This window comes from Atractosteus spatula, chromosome 8 (genome assembly GCF_055471065.1).
Source record: "Atractosteus spatula isolate fAtrSpa1 chromosome 8, fAtrSpa1.hap1, whole genome shotgun sequence".
In the NCBI taxonomy this organism is placed as follows: domain Eukaryota; kingdom Metazoa; phylum Chordata; class Actinopteri; order Semionotiformes; family Lepisosteidae; genus Atractosteus; species Atractosteus spatula.
In genome coordinates this window covers 60478455-60500600 of record NC_142713.1, presented here as the reverse complement: position 1 = coordinate 60500600, position 22146 = coordinate 60478455, and the positions used below count along the sequence as shown (strand labels likewise).

The window sequence follows — 22146 nt, the reverse complement described above, 5'->3', positions numbered from 1 at the left end:
TGTAATTAGCACATATTGTAGGATACTTTCAGTCCTGTACTTACATTACTAGTTCTTCTGGCCTTTTCAAGTTTTATTCTAAAGGTTGATAATGGTATTATATTTTGTGTTTACTGTATATATCCAGATCACAGCTCTACTTCACCTTTGCTTAACATTCACAATTTTAAAACGCTAGGCATGATTTGTGTTACAGTTCTATAAGATCCATTTATCCAAGACAGCGTCGAGGGATAGCCAGAGCAGATCCCAGCAAGCAGGACAGCTTTCATCAGGCAAAAATCTCTTTATAGGGAATGACCTGGTGGTAACACCTATAGTAGTGTAATCATCACTGATCAGTCACAAGCAGAAGAGTTTAAGCATGTTTCACGGACTACACTGTGAAAATACAGGTCTTAATTAAGTAAAAGATGAGCGCCATTTGTCTCTTTGATAGATTATTTTTTGATCAATTCATATACCAATTCATGTACCAGTCTCAGTGTTTTTAACTTTGTGTTTTATTGGCATATTATCATGAGAAAAAACGCATTTCCTTACCACAGTACAATTTAATAATCCTTCTTGTCTGACTGCAAACTCTAATCTTCAGGACTGTTACTACAAGTAGCTTGGTCTAGCATGGTCTGCTACTGAAAGACACCATTTTTTACAAAAAAAAAGATGCCTTTTATCAACTACTGGGGAAGCTTTCAGAACTTATAAAGGTCATTTAAAAACAGGTTTATAAATGTAATAAAGATTTACGGAAATCCAGAGATGAGTAAGTGCACAAAACATTGTCAAGTGTGTTTGATTACCCTGTGGACGCGTCTTGATGACAAGACTCACAGCATTGTGATGTCCCATGATGCTCTCCGAGGCATGTGCAACTCTCATGCCATGAGTCTCCCTGTCAGTTTCAGTCAGGTTTTACTGACACCATCATATCACTGCATCAGCACAACACTTCCTCTGATTACCCTGCGCCAGTCACTCAGTCTTCTCAGCACAAGAAGGTTTATTTCACCCCAGTCTGGAGCTCTCAGTCGGTTTCCTTAAACTGAAGCCAGGGCCTCTGTTCTGGATTAAACCTGTTGGCGTGACTTTGCTGCAACATGAGGCAAACCTGACTGATGACTGAATGGTGCAGGGCCCATTCTGTTTTTTTACAACAATAGATTGCACCCACCTTTCAGTGAAATTATCTGACACAACTCTGACAGAACTGGGCTCGTGTTCATTTATCAGTTTTCCAGAGCTTAAAACCCTAAAGAAATCTTAGAATAGCAAGGAGATTGGAGTAATTATGAAAATGGCATGACTGTTGTACCTTGGAAATTGACTGTAATTACCATAGCTACCACTGTGCACATACTGTAGCAGTTCTATTTAGAAGCAAAATATTTGGCTGAAGATCAAGTCTTTAATGTTTGGAAGGAGGATGCTGTGGTACTCTGTCATTGTCAATGGCTGAAAAATGAGCAGAAATGGTAGGTCAATCCTTAAATGACCTAAAGCAGGAGCTACTACTTGTGTTTTAATTAAAATGTTGGCTGCACTATGCAAAATCCTTACTCTTTTTCAGCCTTGACTCGAATGCTACTTAATATGGCTTGAAGAAATGCAGTCCCTGAGTTCTTCCTAGCCTAGGGGAGAAAATGTGTAAAATGAACTTAAGGAATAGAGATCTCTTTAAGTGCTTGCTGTGCCAGTGTCACAAACAGGAAACGTGTCCCATGTTGACAAAGGAGTCCAGGAAGAGAATGACGAGACAAATGGAAAACAAATTAAAATGACATAGAACAAAAAAAGCAGGTGCTACTGTGCTAGTGGAGGTTTTCCTTCCCACCTACTGAATAAATACCAGGAGCTTAAAAGGCAGGGGCTGACCTCCATCATGCATATACACACATGCAGGCAACACAATACATGGGCACCTTTTCTACCGCTCATCTGAAGCAGCCAGAGAAAATCGGCCATAAGTACCTCTAACTGCTGGCTTGCGGTTTGTGCTAATATGTCATAGAGCTTATCTTCCGCAATTTCTAGCGGACTAGGATGTCTCCAGCACCAGTATAATCAATCAGCAATAACTGCCTGTCCTCTACCCAGTAAGGGCGTTCTGGGTGAGCAACACCTGGTGTACAGCATTAATTAGCACAGGGTGCCCTCCGTTCTAACAGCCATTAAATATGGTGAGATATCGGAACAGCAGTGGTAACACTTCAGCACAGGGGCTGCAAATTCTTGCACAAAATCCTTATAACCTGTAAAACATGATGCAGCTTCAATAACCTGGTAGCACAGTAGTGCTAACAACTACATTTGACATGTGCAATCTGCACCCTTTAAAGTACAGCGCTACGGTATCTAACGTGCCCTACAAAACCATTCTGCTCCTTCTGATGGTACTGAATCACATCTATTGGAATTACAACCTGATGCGTGCACATTTTCTTAAAGCTCAGGATTTTATTTAAAACCAGACTTCTCAAGCTGCAGACTTCCAAGGGTAAGATAAGTTGTAGCAAATGTAAGGAAAAAGACCCTAAAAACTAAAATATGTTGATTGCATAAGTATTCAGACCTGTGAGGTCAATAACTGATGGAAACACCTTTGGCAGCAATTACAGTCTTTGTAGCTTTGGCCTTGTGCCCTGCTGAAAGGTGAATTTTTGTCCGAGTTTTAGGTGTGAAACAGGTGTTCTGCTAAGTTTTGTCAGTATTTTGCCCCAGCTATGTTCCCATCAGTCTTGACACTCTTCCCAGTCCCTGCTGATGAGAAGCAGAACTGTGACATCATGCTGCCACCATGCTTGACAGCAGGCATGATGCTGACAGAGAGAGATGGACTATACTGTGTGTAAGTCAGATGTAACTTAACACAGCCAAAAACACAAACACTGTCGTGCGTGACCACAAAACCTTTTTTTCATACATTTGCAGTATTAGTCAGGACTTTTGTTGTAAACGTATTTGGGATTTGAGAAAAAACAATCCTCCTTTGTGGTACATTGCTGAACCATGGACCTGGACTCCCATCTCAGCCACTGGGCTTTGTTGCTCATTTGGAGTCACTGCTGGCCTCACAGTGGTGTCTTGAGCCCGTTTCCTTACTGCCAAGCTGCTCAGTTGGATCTAGGAAGACTGGGGAGTCTTGCACCTCTTTCTGATTAACTTCACCACGTTCAAAGAGATATAAGATAAGATCACTTTATTGGCCAGATACAATTTCTTGCATGAGGAATTTGTCTTTTCGCAGACCCCAGCTTGCTCTCCATGAGACACACAGACAGGGAGAGAAGCTGGGGGTCAGAGCACAGGGTCAGCCATTTATACAGCACCCCTGGAGCAGTTGGGGTTAATGGCCTTGCTCATGGGGCCAACGGAGTAGGATTCCCCTGCCGGCCGCGGGATACGAACCGGCAACCTCCCAGCCACAGGCGGAGATCCTGAGCCACAATGCCACCGACCCGCCCATGAAGGTTCTTTGAAATGTTTTTATACTCTGTTCCTGATGGGTACCTATTCACCCCTGAGATGTCCTGAAAGCTGCTTGGTCTTCATGGTTGAATCTGTGCTTGGAGTCAGCCTGACTAAAGGAACCTACAGAGACAGGTGAATTTCATTTGAAAACAGCTGAGTCTCTATTATTGAACACAGACAGGGGCCACACAACTCATTGCGTGTTTCATTACAGTAATTTTATGTACCTACATTAATTTAGGTTTGCCACAGAAAGGTGTTTGAATATTTATGCAATCAAGACTTTTCCATTTTTCTTTCATGTTAATTCTCTATTTACTACTTTCACTCGTTTTTTCCTTTGAATGTGTGGAGTAGGCTGACGGTTGTGTATAAAACAAATATTGCAACTTCCAATTTAAAGCAGCAAAATGAGAAAACTGTGCCAGGGCCTGAATATGTTTGCAAGGCGCTGTACAATGGCTGGAGGCAGCAGTCTGATCTGTTTAATGACAAGCAGCTACGGCCTCTGCCCTGTCTGTCTGGTCTCATCTCCTCTATAACTGCATACCTGCAGCTATGAGGTCTTTCACAAATCATGCAAATGCCAGACAAAGCTTCTGCAGCGTATTGGAAGTTGTGCAACACAATAAATGACCCTTGCTCATACATGCTAAAAACATTTTAGTTTCAGCACAGACATACAATATGAAATGGGAGAGCTCGCTAAACACAGAACTGACATCCAGTCACTTGCTATGAATGTACTTTTCTGGCTCAAAGGACAAAGAAAGAACCGGATGTCACAGACAGTTTGTGAGGCAGCACACACTCTCTCATGTGCAATGAAACTATGAGGGTATCTGTGTATCCGAGGTAAAGGTTTCTATGTATCTGAATGTGTAATAAGGTTATTCTCCTTGGGGTCTTGCTTATCTTGTGTTTAGTACTGTACTTAACCTGATTAGAAGAATACTGCAGATATTTCTTATTTGTGGTAGTTTGCCTTTGTATTCTATTAACTACTAATCACTGAAACATCATGCAGTCTCTGCCCAGTTTCACAGAGTAACTGTGGCTTCAAATCCCCAGTTCAGTTCTCTTTCAGAGGCACATTGTTTGAATTTAAACACGTGCCAGGGCTGTTTCCGACAGGTGGGCTGTAGAGACTGGGAACGGGAAGGGAGCAGTGAACTTTGCTGGGGGCGTGGCTTGAAGAGAGGGACAGGCCTGTCTAACCCCGATCACACACACAGACACAATTCTGGCTGGAGAGCAGGACAGACTCCAGAGGAAGAAGGTGAGGAGGCGAGGAGGGCGGCTGTGAGGAACACCCAGCTCTGTCTCTGGTCCTGTGGCACAAGTTCAGATGCCCTCTCTCCATGATAAAGGGAGGCAGAGATAAGGCGAGGCTAAAAACAGCTAATACTCCACTGCTGATCCGCAAGATCTAAGCTGACAGGCACTGAGACACCTTAACAGCAGGCACGGGCAGTGCTATTTTACTCCACTAGGAGACACTGTCGGTGACAGAAAATTTATTACAGAAAAGGAAACTTCCACACAATTACAATTGTATTTTAAGGCAAAGAAGATCTTCACTTCACATCAACATGAAACTCCATTGTAGACTGCATCTAACACTTGAAAGGTAAGATATAAGCAAATAACTACACAAAGCAATGTGAAAACATGCACTATTGCAACCCAGAGGGACTGTTCAATCAGCAGGTTTGTGCTTACATCAGCTGAATGGCACTAGAGTTCAATCATAGCAAAACTATGTGTCAATGTTATTTCAACACATTTGAAATCCAATTAAATTGAGGCTCTTATCTCACAGAATAACCACAGTATCTATTATCCCATACCCTTCATGCATTCTATTATTTTTTTCAGTAAGGGGTACCAAATAAACTACAACAAAATGCCTTTCATATGTGAGTGAAAAAGACAGGGAGTTTTCTTTCTTCCTCCTTATGAAGTAATATTATTATGAGATAAAGAGAGATTCAGTGCTTTAACCAAAACACGGTTGTCTCTGGCTCAGTAAGAAATATTAGATACGTGTTTAATGGGACAATCAGTATGGGTAGGTCACCCCTGTCAGTGAGGAAGCCCTCTCCAGATTTTGTTTCTACTAGTGAACAGTTTAGCCTTCCTGTTATTCTTGTTGGCTCCGATAGTTTCACTGGAAAGCCAAGACTGTTAAAACTACACGAAAAAGCATTTTAAACCAAGAACCGAGAACAGGAGGCACATCATTACTCACAGGGTGTGGGAACATGGAACAAGCCTTCACGGACTTTACTGTATGTGATTTTAGTCTCACGGTCCAGTTCTATTTTGTGAGCACTTTGTTTAAATGGAAACATTTCCCAGGACTGTGCCTGACAGACGGACTGTAGCGGCTGAGAGAGGGAGAAGACCAGCCGTGTTGGTGAAACCGATACTCTGGGTTCTTCCAAGAGGTGACTGGAAGAACTGGATCAATTCCTGTAGCTACTAATGACCCAATGGGGCCCAGATGGGCTGAGTGGCCCTCTCTCACTTGCAGCCTGTCTTTCGTACTTATCTCCTTAACTGGTTTACAAAGAGCTCTCTCTGTCCCCTCTTCTTCAGTGTGCCTGCTGCAACACAGGACTCCGATTTCAGGAGAAAAAGGAAAGCACAAGTCAAAGGCAACCGTGACCAAGTATGATGACCCTCAGTGTATCTGAACATACGTGACGTCAGATGTCCCATTACAGTGGGACATTGACGCTTGCGTCTTAACATAAAAAATAAATATAAAGATAATAAATTACTTAAGCTGGAAGCTGGAAATGTATAACAGAGTGAGCATCAGAAGGAGCTAAGAATGACAACACTGGCAGGCATCCACTAATACTGTATTAGATGCACCTCAAAAGCAAACCGACACCTCTTCTCTTCTGTTGCAGTAAAAAGACGCATGTACTTTACAGTAATTACAGCGTCAAATGGAAGCACAGTCATTAATCAATGTATGGAGTGGAGGGAGGAGGGGGTAAGTGTTTGGGAATTGGGTGACTACACTCATGTGAGGATCAATAGAGCGATCGCATCTTCCTGCTGGGAATACCAAACATGGGGAATTTCTGAAAGTCTGGACACTTCGGATTCCAAATTTCAGAAGTCGAGCTTATGCTTCACTTTCAATGTGTAACCCATTATTTCTTTTGGAACTGTAACATACAGTATGTTCCCCCAGTCCGTCACCCTTTTTTAAGAATGAAGCAAAGGGAAAGGTAAGATAAATGGGAAACATTCAAAGACTCAGCTAAAAACTGTTTGGTAGATAAGGACAATGTATACATCTGAAGCACTGCCAAAGAACTGAAATTTACATTCATTGTGAAATACAATACTAAAAGCACTTGATGTCTAAGCTTGTTATGTAAAAATGATAATTTTCTTGTCGTGAAGCCTGCCGAGTAACGCAGAGAAGACAGAAGCTTTTTTTTAGATGGATGTCTATTTTAAGGAAGCATAAAATCTCGAAATACATTAAGGCTTCTATTTGAATAAAATGTGAATTCTTCCATTTTATTTATGGAGAGCACATTATTGAATCAATTTCATCTTTAGTGTGTAAAAACGTGAAAAGGGATTAATAGCTATCAAACATTTTGTAAAATACCAACAGCTGAAGCTGAGAGAAAGAACTGATTCTTTCTCTGCCTAAGTGTTACATCTCCCTTCTGTACAAAAGAAACATTATATTCATACAATAAATCTCAAGTATTTACACTTTTGATCATTGCAAGAATGAGGACAGTGGAAGGAAAGTTCATATTGAAACTGACACTGCATGCAAATCTATACACAACTGAAATAAACTGTCCTCAGCAGGTACTGTATGTGACATTTTCAACACTTTTCCCAGATAACGGTTTGATTTCAAAACCATGACATGTTCAGCTCATGTGGTATTTGTCTCGTTCGTCTGTATGCTTGTGATCGCCCTCTCCAGCTATTCCTCGAGGAAAGAAGAATATGTTGAACACGCACAGCCAAGTTGTCAGACGCTCGCAACATCATCTTGCACAGCACCGCACTGTTACACACGTACAGTACAATGACACTGACCCTTAATGAATGTGAGAATGTGTAATTCTATCAGTGTTCATTATCTCATCCCAAAACCTCTTTCTGTCCAACACTGAACAACCCCAAAACGAGGCACTACATCACAGTTAATGGCCCGCAGGAGTGAGCCAGTTGCTTTGGCAACAGTAAGACTGGATGCAGGTCATGTTGTGCACTGCTCCAGGGAAAAGCATGCAAGAGCAGGGAATGGTGGCACTAAATAATTGGCAGAGGGTTTAATTAAAGAGGCTCATGTGACGTTCCGCACAGATAGCACCCCTAAAACCAAAACAATGCACAATGTGAAGAAACGCACGCTCCTCAAAAGCATCCATATTACTCCGCGCCAACAAGTTTTAGGAGCACCAGCTACAAAGCTTTCATCATTCCCAGCTTTATTGTTAGGATCACAAATGTGACTGCTGTGACAATGATCGCTAGAATTCTTACGAGGGCAACAGCGAAGTATCAGAAAAGAAAAAAAAAACGATTGTTCAGAAAAGCAATGTTTTCTCTCATCTATCCTTTTTAGAAATGCTGTATTTTAAAAGCTGTGTTTTGCACCGCAAAGTGAGTAAAGCACATCGCCACCATCCAGAGAAAATGAAAGATGTTCAGTCTGACGTGTGTAAGCACCAATGCGATCCACTGGCATTTAAAACAATTAGGTGGGCACATTGGAATGGGCAGGTGAAAATGCCCCCACAGGCTCTTTACACCACCCATGGCTTATTACATAACAAATAAGGTAGGAACTTGAGAATGATATTCCAGGATAAACATATAGCGCATCTAAACTCAAACTATGGAATAACCTGTAACTGATGTGTGATTACGCAATTAAAAATAAGGAAATGAAAAGAAGGAAGCCCCGTCCGAGATAAATTACAATATTCAAAAGCCACCCCCCCCCGCCACCACCCACATGCAAAAACACACACAGTCACCATTGCTGAACAACAGCAAAGCAAACATACAGGGGGAAAGCTCCCAAGTGCTGTCGCGTCTCGGTGCATTCCCGAAGCAGCGAGCACCTGTGCCTGCGCCAGGGGAGAAACTTGCGGGCTGTACTCACCATGAACTGCACGTTGTCAAATCCGTTAGCCAGCAGGTGGTTCTCGTACTGCACGAGCCCGATGCTGTCCAGCCACTGTCCCACAGACTGCACGGGACACCGCGGTCCTATGAGAGGGTGAAGAGGGAGTCTTTTGAGCAAAGAGTAGCCATCTATCCGGTAGCAGCGGCAGTCCGGCTGGGAGAGCTGGCACTGCCACATCATGTTCCGGGAGAAGTGGCTGTCGAAAGAGCCGGCCAGCTTGACAGATCTAGTGTTCGCAGCTCCTCCAGAAGAAATTAAGAACCGGAAGGGGGCTGAGGGGAGGGTGGGTGGGGGGGGTGGGGAAAAAAGAATCTTGTTTTGGAGTGTAGTCCACTTCAAGGTGCTGCCCGGTATTCGATCACCATCTTAAACTGTAGTCATCGATCTGTTGTCAATAGCCACTAATTGCACGGGGAGCGCACGCTGAACGCTGTCAGCTGTTGCTGGTTCCAGGTCTCTGCTGTCTGAGTACTCCACAGTGAGCAGTGCTTCGCTGGCAGCTAGAATTCTTTTTATCAAGTACTCCTACACTCATCAGTATGCTGCACCACGCTCTACGCTCCCCCTCATTCCTGTTCATTACCCAGCCCTGGCTACACCTCGCATTCGCGATAATAGCCATCAGATCAGGCAGATCTCTTTGTCTGGGAGCTGGGAGCCTGCCGCTGCTGCTGTTCCCTCCTACACACCCACCCAAGCACCAATCTTGAATGATGAGAGCAGTCAAAACAGATGCAGAAAATAGCAAAGTTCAAAAGCCTTTTTTTTTCATTTTTTCTCCCTCTCTCCCCCCCCCCCCCCCCGAAACACACACACCTCTCCTCACCCCTAGGGATGAGGGTGCTGGTTTATGAAGCGGGGTGTCTGTGTGTGTTTGCGGGGCTTGGGGGGGGGTTAAGGTAGCGTGGGGTGGTAAAGTAAGTAAAATGGCTTTGGGTGTTTTCAGCGTGGTGAAGAACTGCCTCAGCTCGCGGCTCAGGCACACGGGGAGACAGGAGAGGAGAGTCTGACAGCGTGGAGCTGAAGGGTTTATCTGCGGGGGAGAGGGGAGGCAGCTCGTCCCTTGTACCGCCAGCAGGATGTGGACTGCCGTTTGGGACCACCTGTGTCTTTCAAGACTCGCCTGTCGTCTAAGATAATTATTCAGCCCCCCCCACCCGATAGTGAGCTATTGGCAGGATCCCTGGGCGCAGCGTCGCACCTGCTGTTTCAGTAGCAGCGAGAAACGAACAGATATAGCTGAACCAATTAACCCGTCATCGATGAGCACCACATCACCACAGCAGCCCAGACACTCGGCTGCACAAACAGTTAAGTGACAAATCAAAAACTCATGGCAGAGAAGTAAAAGTTTATGAGTAACAATGATGGTTTCAAGATAGTGCCTTAAATCGACAGCACAGTTATTATTCTAATTGCTACGACAAGCGAAGCCTCTCAGCCTCCTTTAAATGGATGCTAAGATTAACACTGTAAAACATGCAGATTCTTAATTGACAATCGCTAATCCGGCATTTAGTAAGTCCCAGAACAACAGCTTCAGATAACACGTTGCATCTGATTCGAAAAGTGTGCTGTTTTCTCATCGCAAAAATCTTGGCAAGGATCTGTGCTGCCCGAGCGATGATTTCGTCACAATCTTTATGCTTCTTGACAGCGTAACCTCTGGCGCTTCTTTTAGTTCACAGGAGCTTTGAAACAGCCCCAGCTCTTTTACATACATAATGATTTCTCATCTCATCCCTCCCCAAGTCTTCTCCGGGCTCTCTGAGTGCCTCACAGTCTCCTGTTTAACTGGGAAAATGAAACAGTTCAGAGTCTCTGGAATCCACGAGTCCTTCCGTATATTAGCAGAATGGAATTTCATTAAGTAACAGCAGCGGTGTTCTCTGGGATGAAGAAGTGGCATCTTTCGATTTAAAAATAGAACTGCGTGTGGGGAAAAAGAGCTGGGTGTTGCCGTCTGTTCTGACAGAACACTGGTGAAAATAAAAAATGATGTACAAGGACAGCACAAAGCAGTTAAAGAAATGCTAAATAATTCAAATGAAATTTAAAACCTGCCCCTCTTCACTTTTATATATAGTACTGTATGAATACATATTCTCTCAGTTCCTCAATTGGTTATGCTGTGACACTTACTGTAGTATCAGTCATATTAAAAATCCTTTAGATTTTAATTAAAAATATGTAATGTGTGTTGTATTTATAGACACCCATTCAAATCTTTTAGCTACGGCAGTAATTATGTTTGGTCTAAAAACAGCCACTACAGAATTGCTTCTCAGCAGCGACTCTTCACTGTCTCTGGAAAAGCATGGTTTCCTTCTTTGCGCTAACAGTGTGTCTCCGGCAACAATCAGCCAATAAAGGAAGCTTTCATCTTCCAAGGCTTTGTTCAAAACCACTGGCCAGTTTTAAGACAGTAAAAAATGCTGAGGTGATGCATGTCAAGACGTCACGCCAGAAAGAGGCCTGTATTCGCAATGCCATGCAATTCTCTCTCTTCCAAAACGACTCCACAACTTACAGCTCCATGCAGTCGAATCTCAATGCATAATTAAAGAGGCTGCTTAAATAAATCTGAGGCTAATAACGGCAAAATACAAAGATGGAAGTGCACTGTTACACTAATTATTATTTAATCCCCACTTACGTTAGAACACAAACCCGTAAATCCCTCTGCCGAACCACAGCAGTCCTTTCGTCGGGTCTCACCCAGTTGCGATGGCGACACTCAGTATTGGATTATACACTTCCTAACCTACAGCCAACTACTGTAGGAGCAGTCTGAATTTCACACCCCTGTCATTGAGGATCGATTATAAAGAAAAAGGTATAGTTCCGTAAAGACTTCTGCAACAGGTTTCACCGCAGCAGCTGAATGAAATGGTCAACGGTTCAAAAGCTCTCATTAGAAAAGCAATAATAACATCAATAATAAACTACATTTGGATAAACAGTACTCAAAACCAGCACCCACACCGACATACAGTGGTTACTGTAGCCTTAGAACATGGATTTACCTGGAATGTCCTCCTTAATCCCTTCCAGGCCCGTGTTGATGCCTGCTCCGATAGAGCTCATGATTTTGTCAATCTGGAGAACAAGAGACAGAGTTTAATAAGCAGCAAGGCACTCCAAAGGGGGCTCCCCTGTCCTTGGACACCCCTCACGCTGCCACAGACAGGACCCCAGAACCCTCCTGACGCTGCTCCCTATTTCCTCAGCTCCGGGCAAAGACTGACCAGAGAAACACCCTGCACGTCAGAAGCTAAAAAGAATGGTCATGGCCCTGGTCCATTTAAGGTTGTGGCTGAAAAAAAACCCCCTTTCAAGAAATGGCTCTGGATACACTGAGATAGACGATGATTATTCACATTGCCAGCCGACGGACCTGAAGGTAATGGACCTGCTAAAGATGTGTGACTGGCAATTTGGGCCCTGACTTCTGAGGGGAGCCTTTCTTTTTTCCTGCTGCTGAATGTCAGGGCAAAAAGAGCTGCCGTGCAGCCATAGCAGACCTGCCATGAGTCAGTGAAATGGCGACGAAACGTTTGCACATGTCTCTGGGACCCCCCTACCCTGGACAGCCTCTGGGGACACCCCGGGGGTCCCCAGTGTCCTGTTTCGGGACCACCGGGAGGATGCAAGGCTGTGCTGCTGCACGCTGAGGCTCGGACCTCCCGGGCGCCTGGCCCGGCGGGGGGCAGCAGCAGCACAGCGGACACGCGCGGGAGATGAAGACTCGCTCGGTCTCGCAACAGGGAGAGCGGGACGCCTACAACAGGACTGGGGGGGGTGACACCCCGACCTTACCCACAGGTGCCGAGAGGCCCCCGGAAGTACAAACGCCTGGCTGAGCCAAATCAGCAGCAGCAGAAGCAGAGACCGGAGAGAAGACTGACCGACTCAGAGCTTCAAACCGCTCAGCGCTAAACAGCTAACATCGAACGTTACAAAAATGACACAATGTACAAACGGCAAATTACACGGATTGAAACCCCAGAAGAGGGGGCTCTGCTGCAGTCGGGATGGAGTTCATGATGTACAGTGAAGCGGCCGTGCTGCAGGGGGAGCAGATGTGTGCCCTTGGGAGGGGGCTGGGAGGACAGCAGGAGGGGCTGGGGCTCTGCGGCCGTGTCCTCGGAGAGAGTGGGAACGCATTAGGAGGCCCACTTCCCTGATCCTTACGGAGCCTCGCTAATGTTTTCAAGGCAAGAAAATTCGCAGTTTTTAAGTATACCCTGGTATCCCAATGTGCCCGTTTGTTTTCTGAAAATCCACACAGGGCTTCTAATCTCTATGCCCTCTCTTCCTTTTGCGCTCCAGATAATAACCGAAAGATACTTTCCGAGTGTGTGTGTATCATCGTAGCTTCAGGCATCTTTACTACACAACAATAAGTAAAGGCTAACGGCTTAAAATGTTTGACAGAATGGAACAAAACATGACCTTCAGTGTCACGGCAGCTGAACAATCAGATTACATATTACTTTATGTAGGAGCCTGCAGGGCGGAAGATGTGCTTACCTCTTAAAACACAAATGAGTAACCCTAATATTGAATTCAAAACCAGCTTTGTCGCACAAGCAATTCATTTATTTAAGTGTTATATACGTCTATCCAGAGAACAAAATATAAAAGCTAAATGAAAGCTTATTAACAGGCTTCCTGAACAGAGCAGAAAACATGATGTGCTCATTATCTGGACCAGATCTGTTTTGTACACTGACCAGCCCCTGAGCAGTAACATATGATATCAGGCACCTATTTCAAGAGCTATCTCAAACAGACTACAAAGTGAAAGTTAGCATGATGATTTTTTTTGTGAATGCAATTCAGAAGAAGAGGAGTTAAGATTTATTGCCCTGGGAGATAAGAAAGCTTGCCAGAGGATGCTACGCAGTTCACCTGCCTACGATCTCATAAATGAGACAGCTTGAGGCTGGCCAGCTGGAGCAATTCTGACCGAATCCAGGCTCACAGCCCCCTCTCCCACTCGATTCTCAACGTCCTGCCTGCTCTGCAGTCAAACTCAGGCAGACGTCCTGCTACTTTCTGAAGAGGACAGAAAGTCCTCTTCTTTTTCCTAGAAGCCTGCGGGAGACACTTACTTCCTCCCATTCCGCGGTGAAGGAGGGCGTTCTCTCCAGGTGGTTCACAGGGATGGGCTTGCTGGCGACCGGCTCGACCCGGCTGGCCCTGTACTCCTCCTCGATGGGGGAGCAGGAGATGAGGTTGGAGTCCGATTTGGAGATGTTCCTGCAGAGCTGCAGGTCCAGGACGTTCTTGGGGATGGAGCGCATCCTTCCCAGAGTGCAAGCTCTCTCCTCGAACCCTCCGGCGGCGCCGCTCACCCGCTGGTACCCATTCCTCACGCTGCGGGAGCCGAGGCAGGGGCCGGGGGTGGCCTGGTTGACCTTGGTGTGGAAGACGGTCCGGTAGACGACCTGGGGCTTGGGCGCCTTGGCACTGCTGCCGGAGCAGAGCAGGAGCGCGCTGGAGTCGGAGCTGGAGATGGAGACGGGCTCCGGCTCGCTGAGCTTCCTCACGGTGCTGTAGAGCTGGTAGGGGTTGTCCGGAGACTCGCAGGCAGGGGAGGAGCCGTGCAGAAGGCCGGCGAACTGCTCCGGGATGTGGCCGTCTGGAATGTCGACCTCGGCCGGGGCCTCTCGCGGACACAGGATGTCCTCTGAGGAAGAAAGGGGAGAGGGTGAGAGCATCCCAGCCACGGAGGCACTCCGAGAACATTCCCTGTCCAATGAAAAAGGCTCTTCCCCTGTGTGTGCGCGTGTGGCTGTGTATTGAGGGATGCCACCTGACCCATTTCGCATCATGCATCACTCGACCGGATGCGTTTTTTCATGGCCACGCTCTTGACTGAGGCAGGTGAACTGGAATAATACACAAATGGATGCCTCCTAAGGTGCGAGCAGTCTCAGGCCACGCAGGCAGATTCGCCACAATAGCCAATGAATTTAGCCCAGAGGTAAAGCGGAGGCTTTCATTATTCAAAAACAGTACAGTGAAAGGAATCCAAAGACTCTGGTACAGAGTCATTTACCGCACGTGTCCTCTTTAATAACCAGGAGCTTGGCAACAAGAATGACAACATCTCGACTAAAGACACACCTCTTCCAGGCGGATGGTCTCTCATGCGACTGAGGTCTCGGCTCTTAGTATTACAAATGGTGAAACCCAGAGCCCAATACCGCCATAGGCAGAATTATGCTTTATTTAGAAATATGCAATATCACATCTGTCAGAATTCTTGGTGGATCACAAATGACACTTTTCTTCTAGAAACGAATCCAGTACATGGAAGGCGAAATGAATTAGAGTTACATTTTATAAATGACTGTTTTTATGTTGCACCTCGGTTTCTAATTATAAGCGATACTGTTGGTAGCCATATTATGGTGATTGGTTTTAATGATTGACAAATAGAAGTTAACGACAGGTGCCAGGACAAAAGGGCATATTTAAAGCTGGATACCACAGGAAATAAAACATGATGTGAAATGCTGTATGTACATTCTGGAAAGGGGCAGGGATTCCAGTCTCTTCAACCTGCTTTGGAGTTGCTGCTTTGAGAAGAAAAGAGGTTGACTCAGGGTGGCCCAGAGTTTAGTATTATTGCCTTGAAGCACCAAGGCCCTGGGTTCAGTTCCTGGGGTCCTGTCTGTGTGGAGTTTGCATGTTCACCCTGCATTTGCATAGGTTTCCTCAAACAGTCCAAAGACATGCTTTTACTGCAGGTTACTGAAATCCAGTCTCTTCAACCTGCTTTGGAGTTGGCTTTTGGGCAAATGGGCCCTGGTGTGAGTACATCTGTGTCTGTTTGTGCTCGGCTGCCCTGTCACAAAGACAGACACGAGTCCCGCCAGCCTGTACTGGATAAAGTGTCTAGAAAATGGATGGATGAAGCTGACTCACCCAGTGAATAAAAATGCAAGATGGAAAAACCCCAGCAGTGAAAGCATCTTGTCCCATGCCGACAGAGCAACACACAAGGCTGACTCAGTCAGGGTCTTCTTTGTCAGCGCTCCTGTACTATCGTGCCTTTCAGTCTCACTGGCTGTGTTCCTTATGCTGTCATCATCTGTGCACTCCAGTTCAAGGGCCTGCGATGCCGTGACACAATTGTCTACAATACCTCCCAGTCCCAGCAATCCCCTCCGCCCAGCACTCATTTACTGTTATCACTGAACCCTGCCTTTCTCAACGCCAGGGCCTCTTAGTCAAACACCAAGCCAGACTGAGGAGATCAACCGGCACAAGACAACTGAAGATAATTAGGAAAAGCCGTGTTGTCTTGTGTGAAGCAGAGGACTACTTCCCATCACAAAAAAACAGCAACCTGCTCCACAGAGAGACCCTGTCCGGGTACAGTATAGACACACCTGCAGAGCCACGCAGAAGCACCACCAGCCCCACCCTCTTCCAATGATGTCAGCGCTTCACAAAACATATTTACAGTTTTTGAAAATATTTTTAATCGAAACTTCAGGGCTCAAACTGGCAGGCACAGGGCGCAAGGTGGGATCTAGCCTGGATAGGTGCCAGGTCTTCACAGGATAAATGCACTCTCATTCACCCAAACATCTCTATTCACTCCCACGCCCTCATTCACTGTGAGCGAATGAGGGTGTGTGAGCGAATGAGTGTGTGTGAGCGAATGAGAGTGTGTGAGTGAGTGAGGGTGTGTGATGGTGTGTGAGTGAATCGGTTTGTGAGTGAGTGAGGGTGTGTGAGTGAATCAGGGTGTGAGTGTGAATCAGGGTGTGAGTGAGTGAGGGTGTGTGAGTGAATAGAGATGTTTGGGTGAATGAGAGTGCATTTATCCTGTGAAGACCTGGCACCTATCCAGGCTAGATCCCACCTTGTGCCCTGTGCCTGCCAGTTTGAGCCCTGAAGTTCTGATTAAAAATATTTTCAAAAACTTTAAATATGTTCTATGAAGCACTGACATCATTGGAAGAGGGTGGGGCTGGTGGGATTTTTAATGACCACAGAGAGTCAGGAACTCGGTTTTACGTCTCATCTGAAGGACGGCACCTTTTTACAGAAGAGTGTCTCTGTCACTGTACTGAGCTACTAGGGCTTACACAGACCGCAGGGTGAGCACCCCCTACTGGCCCCAATAACACCTCTTCCAACAGCAGCCATAGTTTTTCCTAGAAGATCTCCCATCCAGGTACTGACCAGGCTCACACCTGCTGGGCTCCAGTGGGCTGCTAGTTGTGAGCTGCAGGGTGATATAGCTGCTGGGTTGTGCACTAATCAAAGGTTCTGTCAGAGTCTGTCTACTAGTCTGTCTGGAGTATTTTCACCTGAAATGCACCTGGGAGTTTGCTTCATTGCTTCATGCTGTATCCCTTTGAAAGGAATTCTTCATACTGAGAAGGTGACACTTCTAAATAACTGGCAGGTGCCAATTTATGTATTGTTGAGAAAAAGAGCTCTGAGGTGATTTTTAGACAGTGTATCCCACAGGGCTGTATCTGATTCTTGCACTGGTTTACTAGTATACTACCATTAATTTAAAGCAGCAGTTAAGATTAGTACAATCTAACATCTCCTGGCACAGCATGATCTATAATTCATTAAGGGATGTACTCTAATAATCCACTGGGACCTCGCTGGTTAACCTTGGGAGACATTCCCTAGTGGGATTTCTTTGTTGTGTGACTGGTAACTAATTCCCTGATACAATTAAGGACATACAAAGTAAGATGATTGAGCCCTAGTGTATACTTACACTGCACTGTTAGTCAGAGGGGAGAATGGAAAAGTCATCTGAAAGCCTATCAGCAGCTCCGGTCTGCTCTCAGGCAAGGACCAACTGAACAGGCAGAACCGCCAATGACTGGGAGAAAGGCCCACAGAATTCTGGGATACTGTACAGCCTTCAGGAAGTACAGGAAGAGCTTGGGGAAGGCAATCCTCAGGGGTCTGGGGTCAGGATCCAGCTTAAATGTTAACAGGACTAAGTGGCTGAAGTACAAAAAGAATTTCAAGATCAAGTCCTCTACTTCACTGCCTTCTCAGGTCGAGCCGACACGAAGAGCTATCCCCTATCCCTGTTCTGGAAAAACCGGAGTGCTGAGGCTCCTTACTGCTGTTATTTCAGAGGGATCCCATCTTTACCTGATGGAGGAAGGTATACAAGGGAATATTCTAGCCATGGACAGGAAACATGAAGTGTCCAGCGCATTACTAGTACAAACTGAAGAATACGAACAAATATCAAAGACCATGTATTCGAAAATAGTTTTTTATTAATCACTGAAGCAAAGCTCTCTGCAAACAGTAATTTACTGTTTGCTGTACGATCTACAGCAAAATGCTCATAATCAAGAACCTGATCTGCTGTTGTTTCTTCTGCCTCTACGTCTCCCTGGTTCCACAGCACATCTCTTCAGGCCATCCTTTAATTCCAACGTCACCTCACTAATTTGGCTTGAATTAATTTGATGAATCACGACAGTATCATTCTACTTTTTTGTTTTGTTCATTTTAGTAAAGGCAAAAGATTATGTTAAAGTTCCGCTTAGAATAAAATGCTGTTTTGGACATGTAATGGTTAGATATGCTATCCAAACAGAATTACCGAGAAAGAAATGAGCAGACAGAACATCAGCTGCCAGCTTCACTGAGGAAGGAACAGCAGCTACTGCACAGATACTTAGACCCTTTCACCCACTGTGGGCTCATATTGTCATGAAGTATTAAAGGCAAGCAACAGTTACCGTGAGCAGGCTTACAAGATATAAAGATCAAATTACAAGAGTTTAAAGAAGAGGTAAATAGATTTGGAAAGAAAGGCAGTGTTTATTCTCCTTCTGCAGCTTTTCTGAACTGGCAAAGCTATCAACTACTTAACTTTTCAGGGCGACCATCTACAGTATATGCATAAGAACACAGACCTGTAAGCTACAAGAGTCTCACTGAAAAATGCTCAGCCCTTGCAGCACTTGAAAACAGAGAAGAGAAGCATATAAAAAAGGTACAAATGAGAAGAGGCCATTTAGGCCCATCAAGACTCTTTGGCTGCTAGAAGCTAATTGAACTAATTTGAACTAATGTTAATGGGCTACTTTTTAAACAACTTGGTTTTAGAACAATTTCAAATGAAAAAAAATCTTAGAACTACCTTCTGAAGTGGTTGCTCATATCACTATTTAGTGTAACAAATTCTTAAATACTATTCTTAAATAAAAATACATATAATCAAATAAACATTAAACAAATCAGAATATTTCAGTTTCAATGCAACAAATCCAAGATTATATTTTATTCCAGCTGTACCTTATCAAAAAGCTCTTAAACTGAACTGTTACTGTTTTCACTTCTTAAATGTTACAGGTGATCATGACTCCTGTGTCTGAACCTGGACTTCAGCTCTCCTCTTACACGGGTGGATTGTGGGTTGAATTGATCCTATGGGCTCATACAGCACTAAGAAGTCTCATTATGAGAGTGTTTGATAGTGTCATTCCCACCTGTGTCTGCAGAGCATTCGATGATAAACCACAGGAATGCTACAGGGGAACAACAATTTAATACCAGGCTGAATTCTGCTCGCTATACTTCCTGGAAATGACACACATAGAGGGGATTATTTGTGAGACCTGACTACAGAAAACGGTTAAAAATCAAGTTCAATAAGCTTTACTGAGTAAGAGCCCACTTCGAACATAAACATAAACAGGAGTTCTCCAGGACTGGAAAGCATTTCTCTAGACAATGTGGGGAAGCAATTAAAAAAGGCAAACAGGATACAAGGTCAGAAGCAGAGAATTTAAGTTAAGGGATGTTATGTATCAGTATTGGAATCTAGTAAAAGGAACTAAGAAAAAGCACATTTAACAGTGAGAAGTTGTGGGAGTCTGAAACACATTCACTAGGAATGACAACACCTAAGATCAAAGCGTGATGAACTGTTTTGGATTATGGGTATTGGCTTAACCCACTTGGCGGAGGGCCGACCTCCTGGCCAGAGGACGAGGAGGCCAGGACCCCCCCGCAGGGTGACCAAGGGGTCGCTGCAGGGGTGGAGCTGGGGTGGAGGTGGGATGCAAAACTCCCTCCCGAACTTTGTTGGAAACTCCTTTTACCCAGCTGTAAGGTCCATAAAAGAACCCAAGCTTCTTTCAAGAAACAGAAGAGATCCTTGGATTCGTTAGCTGATAGCACCCAATCAAGCTACTGTAGATGGGCTTTTGTGATTGACGTTTCTCATGTTCTTCTAGCAGTTACTAGAAAAAAATATACCATTGTTACATATTTCAGCTGCATTTCACATTATTGGTCATATGGCTTTGCTAAATTGTCCTTAGTCTTTAGTTGGCCTTTGTAGCAAAGATTTGGATTTGTTTCTTATCTTTCCAGTTGGTGCAAACCTGTCTCAATGCGTGACTGGGCCTTTGAGCTGGGAACTGTGTTATCTGGTGTTCCCCAGAGCTCCACGCATGATTCCAAGTTGCTGAGAGTGAATAGGCAATGTTGTGCATTCACACTCTCAGTCAATGCCTAACTGATGTCCAGATGTAAATGGCTAAAGATTATGACAAAACAGAAACTTTGCTAACTGGCTCCAAAATGAAACTGTGAAATCGTGACTCCACTGGTGTAATGCCCAATGGAAACTCTGCAGTACTACTAATCTCCTGTACTAGAACAAAACATTTTGCTGTTACATTGGACTCTAAGCCTTCTTTTTAGTTTTGCTGAATATTACTTGTTAAAATGGCATTCACAATCTTCGAAATATGCCATTCAAACTTGTGCTGGACTTGTGATGTAGGCAGTAGTTTCCCACTTTAAATGTTAGCCACATATCACTCCGCTTCTAAAGTCATTACGCTGGTTACTGTTGAATTATTGATTTTAATATGTAAGTTAACTACAAATCTCTTCATGATCGAGATCCTTTATATGTCCAGGAGCTCTGGGCTTCATGTCCTGTTATGCTCTCGGAGATCTGCAGTCACTTATTCTCTGGATCTCTGCCAGAAAACCTCTGGAGCATTCAAATGTTATGCTCCCTGTCTGTGGAATTATATCTGAACTACACTGAAACACAGAATTCTTAAAAGTCAAAGCAGTAAACGTTTTTATTCCTGCACGTCATCTTTTATATCTCATGTATGTTTGGATTGCAGCTGTTAGCAGTGCTTTGGGATGCTCCAGTATGTAGATGACTTTAGAAATATAAAATTCTGCTAAGAAACTGACTAGGCAAGACTAAAAGCAAGAGCCCATCAGAACCAAAGCACATTCGATCGCAAATGTGACATTCATTTGGAAGAAAATGCATTTATGTAACCCATCAGCAAGGCTGCAAATAGCTACAGTACAGTACATACTCCTTAAGTTTCTGCTGCAGCGAAGCCCCTTTGGAAGCTGGAATTAGATCACTCAAAATCGAAACCTACAGCATCTGAGTTAGTGGGAATAACAATCAAAACATTAAAGTCAAGCTCTCCTGCAGACAAAGAAGTGTTGCCTCACCAGCAACACTCCGAGGAGAAAAGACTACATAATTTGGGACCTGACTTGATGTTACAATGTAAATAGCAAAATACAAATATAATACAACAAAAAAACACAAAAGTTAAATCAACAGCGACATTAGACAAGATATGAGCAACTGGACTTAAGACACTGCTCAATGGTTTGAGCTCCTCCTGAAATGTATTATTTTACCTAACTATTCACCCACATACACTACACTATTTTTAGTTTCTTTAAATGAATGGTTTCATCAATTTCAAATTTCAGCTGATTGCTGTTAAACGTCTGTACCAGGATGGTGCCTCGTGACTCATATCAGGAAGGTTTAGAAATCCCCAGTGGGACACTGCTGTTGAGATCCTGAACAGGAGACTTCACTGGGATCACTCCGGTATAATCTACTGCTGTAAAAATGGGAATTCTCCAGGTTGTCATTGTACTGTAAATGCTCAATGATCTAAGAAAGAAAGAAAATATTATTATCACTGCGGTTTTGTTTCAAGGCAGGCCATATTTTATTAACTAAGTGAAAAGAGAAGACAGGCATTCTTGTGAAATGCAGCTCATTTTAGGATTTCATTCAGTATCTCACAGGAAATCCATCACAGCCACTGATGGCGGAGATAATATTAAATACCTAAACAGGTGTGGAGAGGTTAAACACAGATCCCAAACTAACATCATTATTCAAAGTGCCCTTCAAACTGTCTGCGTTAAGATAAAGAAAGTGCCCAGTGTCTCTCGCTGGGGCGCCTGCGGGCGCCTGGTAAACGATTGTGAAAATGCTCTGGTCAGTGGAGATTTGTTTTCAGATATCACCATTAGTCCTGCGCACTCACTGCATTCCCTGCACAGCGGGAACCACCCCAGGTCAGGAGAAATGAAACACGTCCTTCTTTACAGAAGGGGAACTGCAAAGGACACCGTAGGTGACGCGCTGTCCTAGTTTTGATTCTTCTTCACAT

The 22146-nt window shown here is 44.4% G+C and overlaps 1 protein-coding gene across 1 annotated transcript in view; it reads right to left on the bottom strand.

The window, feature by feature from the left end:
- The window catches only part of anks1b (ankyrin repeat and sterile alpha motif domain containing 1B), a 343291-nt gene that overhangs the window by 54781 nt on the left and 266364 nt on the right, over nucleotides 1-22146 (bottom strand). The window contains exons 13-15 of the mRNA XM_088924241.1: nucleotides 13777-14354; nucleotides 11686-11758; nucleotides 8636-8742 (exon numbers count right to left, since the gene is read on the bottom strand). Coding sequence (XP_088780367.1) covers nucleotides 8636-8742; nucleotides 11686-11758; nucleotides 13777-14354 — 758 coding nt within the window. The remainder of the gene's footprint in view (nucleotides 1-8635; nucleotides 8743-11685; nucleotides 11759-13776; nucleotides 14355-22146) is intronic.